Genomic DNA, 13,295 nt, shown 5'->3' on the forward strand with positions numbered 1-13,295 from the left:
ACGCCACACCCAGTATATCTGTTGAAAACAAAAAATAAGGTATGGGGGTTTTGAATGTTGACGGAGAGAAAGCTGGGTGTTGTGGCACTTCAACAAAAGCGAAATAACATTGTTAGGACTGAGATGGACAATGAGCGACTGTACATGGGTTTGGCAGTCAAGAAGTACAGTTATGCCCCATAACTTTGAAGTACAAATGTGCGAGTCCAAGGACTGTGTGCAGTGAGAGAAAAATACTGCGCAGTATTTAGGTCCACAGTGGAAAACCGTACAGGCTATATGGTCCAGTAAAGAAAACATAGAAGAAAAGCTTGTAGGGGTTTGGTTGGATTTAGAGGAGTTTACATATACTGTACATAGGCTATATAGCCTATAGGCCTATATATAAATATAATTATATATATGTATATAATATATATATATATATATAATATATATATATAAGAAAAAATCAACACAATCACGTATGGAGCAGAAACAAATGTCTGACTCACATTTAGGATCGAGCCCAGGTCTTTCAATTGAAAGGCAAGGCCGCTGTCAACTAAGCCACACAAGGCGTAAAAGAAGTTGGAACCTAGGTACCACAGTACCTAAGGCCTTGCATGGGCAGGCTAACTAACTGCCGCGCATACCGGCCTGTTTTCCCCAACTCCGACTCAGCAGTGACCCAACTGACATTTCATTCGACTGATCTCTTCTGAGTGAATATGATTGACATAATCAACACACAAGCCAACTGACGTTTAGTTTTGAAATTATTCCTATGCAGCTTTGAGAGCAGCAAAAGCTACAGCAAACCAAGGAAGAAACCTGTCATGAACTGTCAAGAATAAAACTACACGAATCACTGTCTTGAGCCCGATCATAATACCATTAAAAACAGTACCGGTAGTCGTTATTATAAGTACAGAAAAGGGCGTATAATGGTTAATTGGTAATATCGACCTGAAGTTAGCGTAGCGTGACTGGCAAAGAGAAAATATTCGATCTCTCTCTCGTCAACCATCTGGATCAGTCTTGATAAGCTGGTGGGGGCAGATGACCGAAGTATTCGAATATGCTAAGTAGCTGCGTGAGTTATAAGGTCATCAACAGAAGCAGAGACATGGCCTACAGATGGAGCAGGCAAGAGAATTATTCTGAGCCTAGACATCAAGATTAGGTGAACCAAGATCTCCGCACCTTGCAACTGCCTACATGTGTCAATGTTAATTTCTGCATACAGTCTACATTTAGAGAAACTGAAATTGGTATTACGATTAGTGACATAAATAAAATCGTTAAACACCCGACAACTGAGGTTTAAAAGGGATTCAGATAATTTAAAAATGAAGACACGTGGGGCTCTACAACGTTGTTGGACGAAAGGCCGTGAATCTTCATGCGGCCTCATATTGGGGCAATCTAGGCAATGTTGTGGGTGAGGTACCAATAAACATATTCAAAGCATTAACACCAAAGAACACAGGTATAAAAGCATCGTTACTTAAGTTGACCAGTAAAAAAAGAAAATAAAAGTGAATACTATGATCGTTGCAATAGTAAATCTGATGCCATAAAATTAATCAAACGGCCACTTCAAGCAGGCATAGCCTACCATGAGCTCATCAAATAGCCTGTATACAAACATTATACCATCCTGGTTAGAAATCATAATGTTACTCTAATGCAGTGTTTCATAACCAGGGGTGCGAAGCCGATTCCTAAGGGGTGTATGAGGATGCCTATGAATAATTAAAGCAAAATATATTTTGTATATACGCATGTTATTTTTTTCTGTAAAAAATTAATATTTTATTATTACTATTATTATTAGTAGTAGTAGTAGTAGTAGCAGTAGTAGTATTACTACAGCAGTGCTCTGAGCTATAGAGAAATCTACACCCAATTTCCTAATGAAGTGGCAACGCTGCAACAGACTTGAGTACAGGATCCACTTTTTTTTTTATTTCAGCAATTCAGGGGGTGCAAGAACTGACTGCCGACTTGAAAAGGGTGCACACATTGAAAAAAGTTAAGAACCACCGCTCTAATGGATAAACCCAAATTGACCACAGAAAACCATGTGACAACAAACGTTGACAACACCAAGTTAATAGACCGGTACGTTAATTCCATACATCCCTGAATAAGAGGATTATTAAGTTGTGCCAATGCACATCCTCGTGTTCTTATGTCTGGAAACGAATTAATAAATTAATAAGCAACATATGAAAGACGAATCACCGTACGCAAATGGTTGCTGGGATCATTTAGGCTAATCTGCAAGAGGATTAGTATGACAACTGAAACAAAATTTGCTTGTATGGAACAATCTTGAGCAGTCTTTCATTCGGGTAAATCACTCGCTACAAATATCACCAGACCAGACCGGAATGCTACGTTCAGATAACTGCCTTCTCGAGGAAAAAAAAATTGCATATAAATGTATATATGCACTGATATATATATATATATATATATATATATATATATATATATATATATATATATATATATATATATATATACTGTTTCTATATAAAATACATATATACATATATTCATGACGCTGCAGTCCAGTCGAAACGACTGTATACATCTTAACGTAACACCTGCAAGGGCAAACTGCTAAACAATAATAATGTATATATCTCGAATTAAAAAATAAAAATCAAGATCTAAGAACGTGCAAGATAGGAAGAAAAGTATATCTGTCGTGGCTACGACCACTGAAATAATTAACGAATGTATACGAGCAGGTTAAGGTAACATTTTTTAATCGATAAGATTTTCCTGCGGGCAACGTATAAAACCATATCGCTCGCTTTCACACTGACCATGACAAACTGTCTGCATTTGCTGATAGGCTAATGCCAGTTCAAGAACTGAAACTTCAGTTAAATGGTATGGTAAAAGGTCGAAAAACGCTATGACATGGTAAAGGTTAAATGCTATGGTAAAAGGTCAAGAAACATCACTAGGTAGAACGGGTTATATGCTATGGTAAAAGGTCAAGAAACATTATTAGGTAGAAAGGATACATGCTATGGTAAAAGGTCAAGAAACATCACTAGGTAGAACGGGTTATATGCTATGGTAAAAGGTCAAGAAACATTATTAGGTAGAAAGAATACATGCTATGGTAAAAGGTCAAGAAACATCACTAGGTAGAACGGGTTATATGCTATGGTAAAACGTCAAGAAACATTATTAGGTAGAAAGGATACATGCTAAGGTAAAAGGTCAAGACACATCAATAGGTAGAACGGATATATGCTATGGTAAAAGGTCAAGAAACATTATGTTGCAAGGATATATACTATGGTAAAAGGTCGAGAAACATTAAATATTAGGTATAAAAGATTATATGCTACGGTAAAAGATCAAGAAACATTATTAGGTTGAACAGATATATCCTATGGTAAAATGTAAAGAGACATTATATGGTAGAATGGATATAGGCTATGCTATGGTAAAATGTCAAGAAAAATTATATGGTAAAACGGATATATGCTATGGTAAAAGGTCAAGACATTATTATGCAGAAAGGATAGCCTATATAGCCTACTATGGTTAAAGCTCAAGAAACATTAAATATTAGGTAGAAAGGATATAGGCCTATACTATGGTAAAAGGTAAAAAAACATTAAATATTAGGTAAAAATTATATATACTGTGGTAAAAGGTCAAGAAACATTATTAGGTAGAAAGGATATATGCTATGGTAAAAGGTCAAGAATCATTAGGTAGAAAGGTCAAGAAACAATGTAGAAAGGATATATATTATGGTAAAAGGTCAAGAAACATTATTAGATAGAACGGATATACAGGCTAATATTGTAAAGTGTCAAGAAACATTATTAGATAGAACGGATATATGCTATGGTAAAATGTCAAGAGACATTAGGCTATAAACATTATATGGTAAAACGGATTATATGCCATGGTAAAAGGTAATGAAACATTATTAGGTAGAAAGTATAGCCTATATGTTATGGTAAAAGGTCAAGAAATATTAAATATTAAGTAGAAAGGATATATGCTATGGTAAAAGGTCAAGAAACATCAATAGGTAGAACTGGTTATATGCCATGGTAAAAGGCCAAGAAACATTAAGTAGAATGGATAGCCTAGCCTATATGCTATGGTAAAGGTCAAGAAACATTAAATATTAGGTAGAAAGGATATATGCTATGGTAAAAGGACAAGAAATATTATATGTTCGGCAGAACGGGTCATATGCTATAGTAAAAGGTCACGAAACGTTATTAGACAGAACGAATATATGCTATGGTAAAATGTCAATTAACATTATCAGGTAGAACGGTTTATGTACTATGGTAAAAAGTCAAGAAACATTAAATATTAGGTAGAAAGGATATATGTTATGGTAAAAGGTCAAGAAACATATGCTATGGTAAAAGGTCAAGAAACATTAACTATTAGGTAGAAAGGATATATGTTATGGTAAAAGGTCAAGAAACATTAAATATTAGGTAGAAAGGATATAGGCTATGCTATGGTAAAAGGTCAAGAAACATTAAATATTAGGTAGAAAGGATATATGCTAAGGTAAAAGGTCAAGAAACGTTAAATATTAGGTAGAAAGGATATAGGCTATGGTAAAAGGTCAAGAAACATTAAATATTAGGTAGAAAGGATATATGCTATGGTAAAAGGTCAAGCAACGTTAAATATTTGGTAGAATGGATATATGCTAAGGTAAAAGGTCAAGAGACATTAAATATTAGGTAGAAAGGATATATGCTATGGTAAAAGGTCAAGAAACATTATTAGGAAGAAAGAATATATGCTACGGTAAAAGGTCAAACATTAAATATTAGGTAAAGGATATATGCCAAGGTAAAAGGTCAAGAAACATTATTAGGTAGAAAGGATATAGGCTATGGTAAAAGGTCAAGAAACATTGTTAGGTAGAAAGAATATATGCTATGGTAAAAGGTCAACAAACATTATTAGGTAGAAAGGATATAAGCTATGGTAAAAGGTCAATAACCATTATATATTAGGTAGAAAAGGTTATATGCTATAGTAAAAGGTCAAGAAACATTATTAGGTAGAACGGGTTATATGCAATGGAAAAAGGTCAAGAAACATTATTAGGTAGAACGGGTTATAAGCTACAGTTAAAGGTCAAGAAACATTATTAGGTAGAACGGGTTATATGCAATGGAAAAAGGTCAAGAAACATTATTAGGTAGAACGGGTTATACGCTTCAGTTAGCCTAAAGGTCAAGAAACATTATTAGGTAGAATGGTTATATGCTATGGAAAAAGGTCAAGAAACATTATAAGGTAGAATGGGTTATATGCTATGGAAAAACGTCAAGAAACGTTACTTGCTAAAATGGGTTATATGCTATAGTAATACATCAAGAAACGTTACCTGATAAAACGGGTTATATGCTAAGGTAAAACATCAAGAACCGTTATTTGCTATTACTGGTTAAACGATTTGGTAATCGGTCACGAAACGTTACTAGATAAAACGGGTTATGTGCTACGGAAAAGGTCACGAAATATTAATACGTACAAATTGATTAGGCTAGGCTATACGATACGGTAAAAGATCAAGAAAATCTTACGCAGAACGGGTTATATGCAATGGTAAATGGTCAAGAAAGGTTATTAAGTAGTATGGGTTATATCTATGGTAAAAGGTCAAACAACGTTATTTGGTAGAACGGTAATATGCTACGGTAAACGGTCATGAGACGTTATTACGCAGAACGGGTTATATCAGGGCAAGAAACGTTATTACGTAGTACAGGTTATACCTATGATAACCGGCCAAGAAACGTTATTACGCACATCGGGTTAGGCTATATGCTATGGTAAAAGGTCATGAAAAGTTATTATATAGCACGGGATATATTTATGGTAAAAGGTCATGAAAAGTTATCATATAACACGGGCTATATCTATGGTAGAAGGTCAAGAAACGTTATTCGGTGGAACGGGTTATGTGCTATGGCAAACGGTCATGAAACGTTACTGCGTAGAACGGGTTAGCCTATATCTGCTGGTGCAAAGGTCAACAAACGTATTACGGGTTATATCTATGGCAAACGGTCAAGAAACGTTATTCGGTAGAAGGGGTTATAAGCTATGGTAAAAGGTAAAAAAAAAATGCTATGAAGAAATACTTATATCCTGAGATTAAAAATCCTTCAAACCCATTTTCATTTACTTCCAAATGCCATTATTGCTACTGTACAGCACACGAATACTACCACCTAATCAAAATGTACAACCAAACCGTAGTTTCTGGTTCCCTTTATGAAGGGAGCTACGGTTTGGTCCCTCGGGCTCATATTCTTTTCTCAGTTTCGGCTTCATGGGTATAAAGGGCATCAGCACGATTCATTTCAATTGATCATCTATATTAAAACTCACTCTCAAGCTTCTCGAGCTGAGGACATTCTAGAGCAATTAAATAAAAAATCATTCTGGTTGAAGCGGTCCCTGTAAATGCAAGTACTCACAGATGAACAAAGTGTAACAGAACTCTGGATAAGTAACCTCTTCATGAAAATAAGCCAATAACCAGCTCAATTAACTTAAAATGCATAGCCGGTGCACCTATATAAAGTGGATTCCTTTGTTCTTGTACGGACCGGGCGGACGGCAGGCAACAAAATGCAAAAAAATTAAAAGGGAGAGAGGTCAGAATTGTATACTTTTAAAGCCCGCTCTCTGACCACTCTTTTCCAAGAGATAATTCGGCGTTATAATATGGTTTCTAGGCTACATTCTGACCGAGATTTATCAACCGAAAATATCAGACTGTTCCGAGCTACATATGAAATTTTTTAAGGTTAATGTTCTGACGTCACCCGTATGTCAGAATAAAAGTGCGTTTCACCTGTCATGAGCACCCCGCCCTCAACGACAGAACATAATCAAGCATTAAACCTTATAGTGGTCTGCATCCCGCAAAAGCTTTAACGTTCGGAGCCTTCTTGCATAGTAAGGAGCACATAACTGCCATGACCCACGACGTTATGAAATAACGTCATGACTATTAAATATTTCAAATGAACTTTGACTAAAGGCCCTACGTAAACAGATTAAACCTAACCTACACAACACAGGCCTATTTTCAGCATGCTACACAGGCTAATTTGATATGCAGGATATGAAAAAACTTTGATTACATTTTATATCTTAATTACACTATCTGGAGGTATGAATAAGGGCAGTCTAAAAAATATGTTAATTCTGAAGAACACAAAAATCTGCACCAAAGCTTGGCACCTAGTGAACCAGGCCCACCCCATCTAACTAACGTAGAGCAAATGTTAACAACCTTATGACATATTCACAGAGTAAAAAAAAAAAAAAACATTTGTCCCAGAAAAAAATTCTACCAAATTTTGCATGAGAGAGAGAGAGAGCAACCTCATGGCATATTCAAAGAGTAAAAAAAAATCAGTTGTTCATCCTGAAAAAAAATTCGACCAAATTTGGCATGAGAGAGAGAGAGAGAGAGAGAGAGAGAGAGAGAGAGAGAGAGAGAGAGAGAGAGAGAGAGAGAGAGAGTAAAAAAAAAATGTTGTTCACCCAGAAAAAAATCGACCAAATTTTGCATGAGAGAGAGAGAGAGAGAGAGAGAGAGAGAGAGAGAGAGAGAGAGAGAGAGAGAGAGAGAGAGAGAGAGAGAGAGATTTAAAACAGTTGTTCATCCAGAAGAAAAAATCGACCAAATTTTGCATGAGAGAGAGAGAGAGAAACAGTTGTACATCCAGGAGAAAAATCGACCAAATTTTGCATGAGAGAGAGAGAGAGAGAGAGAGAGAGAGAGAGAGAGTGGGTGGGTAGGTGTGTTCGCGAGGGAGGGATGTAAACAAATGGCACTTCACGTGCTAAAACGTCATTAGCGAGAAATGGCGATGTTGCGGAGAGAGACAGAGAGAGAGAGAGAGACAGAGAGAAGAAACGTTGGCGGCCGTCAATGGCCGGATGAGGAGGAGGAGGCGTAAAAAAATGAATCCGATTGCAAGAGCTTTACCTGTAGATCGTGATGCTTCGAATCTGCATGGGTACAAGCTCTAATTACTCCAGCGCGCCAATCCCATTCATTTATTTTGGATAACTTTAATTTCGAACCACTTGAAACACTCAGAAACCGTTTGCCCACTATTTCCTCTCGTGTTTTAGCCATGATTCCCTTCGCGTTTCATTTTGAAATCAAACGACACACTTCATTTTTACCGAAACACGGACAGACAATATTCACCCCTCCACTGTTCCTTGTTCACTGACTGCACTGTGTGAGTGGCGGAAGAACATAGTCCCACCGCGTGACTCAGTTCGAAGACGCCATAGCAACTAGTTCCAACTCGCGAACAAAGTAGCGGTGTATCTGTCGTTCATAAGGAAAAGCCCGTTGCAAATAAATTTGTTGCCTGTTTTCAGTGTAAGTTAATTTCATTTATGCGAATGTCTTGACAGTCAGGATATACTCTTGTCACTACAGCTTATATATCTTCTATATGTTTTATTAGCCCTGTGCTGATTATGAACGAGTTGACACGGCGTAAGTATGGAATACAGCTCTTTGCTGTACGAAAAGAAAATTAAGTTTTACCACACAACGCTGATATACAAAATAGATCATATTCAAACACCGATAAACTGCAGACGCAGCTTTTCAGTATAAAGTTATGACATGGAAATTCAGAGGAACCGCGAGAGGATTTTATCTTATCACTACGTATGCGGTCATCGCACCTGTCAAATCCCCTTGTCCATTCTCATCATTCGAAGGCATTGGTATGGAATCCTTGAACAAAAGCTGGATGGAATATCACAATTACTCAGATTCCTCTTAGACTTTTTATGGATCAGAATTGAAGGAAATTTCATTCCTTTGTTATGTCGTAAATATAATAAAATGACAATTATTCTTAGGGTAGGTTTTGCTCGGCGCGATGTCACGAACATCATTCTACGATAATTGTTCAACGATTACCGCTGGACGATAATCGAGGGTGCACTATTTTGCTTGGAGCGTCTGTCTATGCGATTTTAGACGAGTCAGTTTCCCGCGAAGGTAACCTAGCGTTGCGAGAAAATGGCTCTGAGCAAATTGAGTCGAAAGAAGAGGTTGCTAATTAAATATATTCTAGTAGAAGAGATGGAAGATTCTTTTTCAATCGTACGGGGGGAAAAGAGCTAAAAAGCATTTGATGTTTGAAGAATGAAGGATTCTATCAGAAATTGATTGCAAACCACCTGCGTGAAGAACCCAAATTTTTTACACTCCAGTCAGTCTCCTTCCTGAAACTGTCAACAATGTTGTGATTGTTTGCACAGCATGCTGAGGGATGCCTATTGTACAAAATTTCATGGTCCGAACTACGAGCCAGACTCTGCTCAAGAGCTCTCCTCTGACAACTTCATTAATTTTGCAATAGCTCGCGGGTACGCTAACTTGGAAAGGATTTGCAGTAAGAAATTCATTTGCTGATATTTCAGCAATGACGGGAGAGTTAACCGGCAAGATCATAGAGATAACAGAACCGATGAAAATTACGTAGATATGCAGGCCTACCCGTGTTACATCATTCTCGTTATTGAAAATGAATACACATATATGTTGCTTAATGGCCAGAGATGCATATTTTACTAGTGTCACAGTGTACAATATATAAAGATAGACATAGGCTAACTATATTTTTTTAAAGCCATAATCAAGGTAATGGTTACAAAGCTTACTATGTATTTCATAAACGGCGAGTCATCTTTATTTATTAGTTTTTTTTTTCAAATATCTTACAAAGCAGCCTATGGATCAATTCAACATTTTTACACAGGTTTCGTGATACACTCCTAATTTTTTTAATTCAATAGGCAGTTGCAAAGTGTCCTCCTTTAATGAGTTTACTCTTGTATCCAAGGTCAAAATCTGTGGTTTGATTTAGGATTTAGAAAACCATGGATCAGGTAATGCCCTACCACCTTCCATGCATTCCTATAATTCCATACCCGTACAGTTCGAGTCGAAACATCTAGGCAGGTGTAGGAGAGGAATCTGGGAGGGAGCAGAGGATTACTTGGGTCAGAGCATCCTAATTCCTGAATCAAATTTCAGTTTTTGTTTACGAATGCATTAGAACACTTTGCAATTGCATAATTATTTTATCAATTAAGGGAGATATATTACGCAGTATTAAGGGACGTATTACGAAGTGATTCATAGGCAGTCCTCATTCGAGATCTGACTCTTCTTTCGACTTGGCCTAAAAACCAAACCGGCATCGATAAAAATAAAACCTCTGGCGAGATTTTTCCTTTTATCATTGCCAACAAATCCTGAAAATTTCGTGACATTATATCGATAATGCAAAATACTATAAATTAGACTCAAACTCGCTTGGTTTTCCCACTTTGGCGGTGACTTCTGCCCAGACGATGTCTTTTAACTCGTTGGTCCTTGTATTTGGAATGAGAAAGCTGCCGCCACAACGATGGATGTTTGGCAGCTTCCTCCACAGGGATTTCATCTTGTTCCCCGGAAACCTTAGGAGCCATGACGCAGGTAGTACCCCTTCCAGGTCAAGTAATCGTTCACAATCACGATTGTATTCACGTAAGTCTAAAGAGTACCTTGGTATTTACCCTCCAGCTGAACGACTGTTCAGAAGCAACGATGATCGTTAACGACTCTGCCGTCAGTCGTTCAAAGCAAAACAGCCCAGTTAAAAAACAAGCGAATTAGTGCTCTAAAAATCGTTAGACCATCATCGTTGAGCGATAATTGCACCGAGCAAAACCTACCTTTAGTTAATTGACAGTTACAGACATTCAGCACCTTGTTATTACGATTAACATTTGTCTGGTAAGAAACTAAGACAACAGATATCAAAGGATCTTTACTAGAGCGACTGGGTAACGAGTCTTTCGGCATTTTCTATATTACACACTAATTGATTATTTAAAAAATTATGCGGCAAGGTTTCACAGGTGCTAGCGCATTTTATATATATATATATATATATATATATATATATATATATATATATATATATATATATATATATATATATATATGTATGTATGTTCTTAGCATATATATATATATATATATATATATATATATATATATATATATATGATATTGTTTGTAAATAAAAATGTTGTGGAATGAACTGTCAGCCTTTCAATTTCCTAACATTTCTGGATATGTTATCCACAGAACTCCTCAAAAAATTCATGATGGATATGAAAAGAATTTTTCCTTTCCTCGGTAGGGCTTACTGTAGTTATTTCATATTAAGCTGGCCTGATGTGGCTCTCCGGACTCGACCCATCCAACAGAGGCGCCTCTCCTCGGTAAGCTTCGAATCAGGGTATAGGGAGGGGTAATTTCTCAACGCTTCATCATCAATCCGGTTCGAACATTATGGACAGAAGAGGGGAAGGAGTAATTCTTCATTTCATCTCGAATCCCCGAAGGCTTTTGCGACATCATTCCACAGACTAGTCGACGGAAAACTTCAGCGTTCATTCTTCGGAAGCTGCATTTCCATGGATAAGGTCAATTGCTCAAAAGCAACAACACAACGGTAACTGCCACATTCACACTATATCTGTTGAATTGTGGTTGTAACTCCTATGCTGAAAACCTCAGTCACACAAGCCGTTTTATACACCTACAATGAAGGATGATCACATCAGTGTGCTCGAACACCCTGCAAGCACGCTGGGCCATTCACATGATTCCTGCAGAATCTCTCACGCTTCCTTGATATTTAGCCCTCTCACATTCCTGTACTTCATGCAAAGCCATCGATCCTGCTTTTCTAAGTTTTCCTAGTTATACGTTTTCTTTATCAGTCATCATCTGCCATTCTTTCCGCATAGCCAAACCACCTCCAGGCACTCTTGTCCGTTCTTCACCAACTACATATCCCGTAGGGGCTTCAATCTTTCTGTCTAACACCTGTAACTATGACTTCTGAGTGCAGTTGTGGAGTTTCCTCCCAGTTCCACCTGTAGATCCTTGTGCTTCTTCTTTATTTCCTAAACGTCCTTTGTCATGCTGGCCAACCTATCTAACTCCCTTTCTCAACTGTGTTAAGCTGAAAGTGCCCCAGTGCTTGGCATCACATCCTAAATTTCATAGATATCAATCAACCTAAAATTTCCTACTCCTTTAAATCTTCTTAAGCCATATTTAATATGCATTTCAACAACTTCAGCCTTTTTCTTTTGTTCGCACTTATTATCCACAATTCATTTCCATAATGGGAGGTGGCGCAATAGACCCTTCATATATTTCGACTTTGGCTTCTGACGACACTTCAGGTCTCCTGATCGTCACACACACGTACGCCAAGCTACTAGCTTTCTTGCTTTTCGTTTTCTTCACCGTCCAAATTAGCATTCATCACTCCTTTTTCAGGTTTCCTTTTACCATCATTACCTTGCCCCTTGCTCGCATTTAGCTTCAGCTTTTAGTTTTCTGTAAAAGAAAACTATTGTGCCAGCTTTGTCTGTCCGTCCGCACTTTTCCTGTCCACCCTCAGGTCTTAAGTGCGGTGGCTAAAGGCCTACAAATTGGTATGTTGATCATCCACCCTCCAGTAATCAAACATACCAAATTGCAGGCATCTAGCCTCAGTAGGTTTTATTTTATTTAAGGTTAAATTTAGCCATAAACTTGCTTCTGTCAACTATATAGGAAAGGCCACCACCTGGCCGTGGTTAAAATTTCATGGCCCACAGCTCATACAGCATTATACCCAGACCACCGAAGGATAGATCAATTTTCGGTGGCCTTGATTATATGACGTGCAGAAAACTTGATTGCGCCGAAGAAACTTCGGTGCTTTTTTTACTTGTTTCCTCTTCTGAAAGCATTCAAACGCTCTCATTATCGATCTACCCCACTACATTGCATAACTTCATCTACAGGAATATTAGACAGGCATCAAGGTATACAACACTCTTGTTTCAGACCCGTTTTCATTCCAAATCAGTCGCTCCTCTGTCTACAAACTAACAAATGCTTCATTCTCATTTAATAAAACTTTTAATATCTCTCATGAATCCTTGATATCCTCTCTGCATTGCCTCGCTCGATCCGGTTTGATACTTTATTTTTTATCTATGTACACCATGCACACCTTTTCCTCTGTAATTTCAAACTTCTCACATAACTCTTTCTTTTATATTCGCTTGCTGAACTGAATACAGAATTTAGGCCAAAGGCCAAGCACTGGGACCTACGAGGTCATTCAATGCTGAAACGGAAACTGGCAGTAAGAAACCTTGAAAGGTGT

At 37.4% G+C, this 13,295-nt stretch overlaps 1 protein-coding gene across 2 annotated transcripts in view; it reads right to left on the reverse strand.

The window, feature by feature from the left end:
• Kdm3 (Lysine demethylase 3) overlaps nucleotides 1-8,263 on the reverse strand; it is a 686,187-nt gene extending 677,924 nt beyond the window's left edge. For both annotated transcript variants that reach the window (XM_067118768.1, XM_067118767.1), the window contains exon 1: nucleotides 8,018-8,263. In XM_067118768.1, the coding sequence (XP_066974869.1) occupies nucleotides 8,018-8,170 (153 nt within the window). In that variant the 5' untranslated portion in view covers nucleotides 8,171-8,263. The remainder of the gene's footprint in view (nucleotides 1-8,017) is intronic.
• Nucleotides 8,264-13,295: the final 5,032 nt, after the last annotated feature.

This window comes from Macrobrachium rosenbergii, chromosome 16 (assembly GCF_040412425.1).
Source record: "Macrobrachium rosenbergii isolate ZJJX-2024 chromosome 16, ASM4041242v1, whole genome shotgun sequence".
Classification (NCBI taxonomy): domain Eukaryota; kingdom Metazoa; phylum Arthropoda; class Malacostraca; order Decapoda; family Palaemonidae; genus Macrobrachium; species Macrobrachium rosenbergii.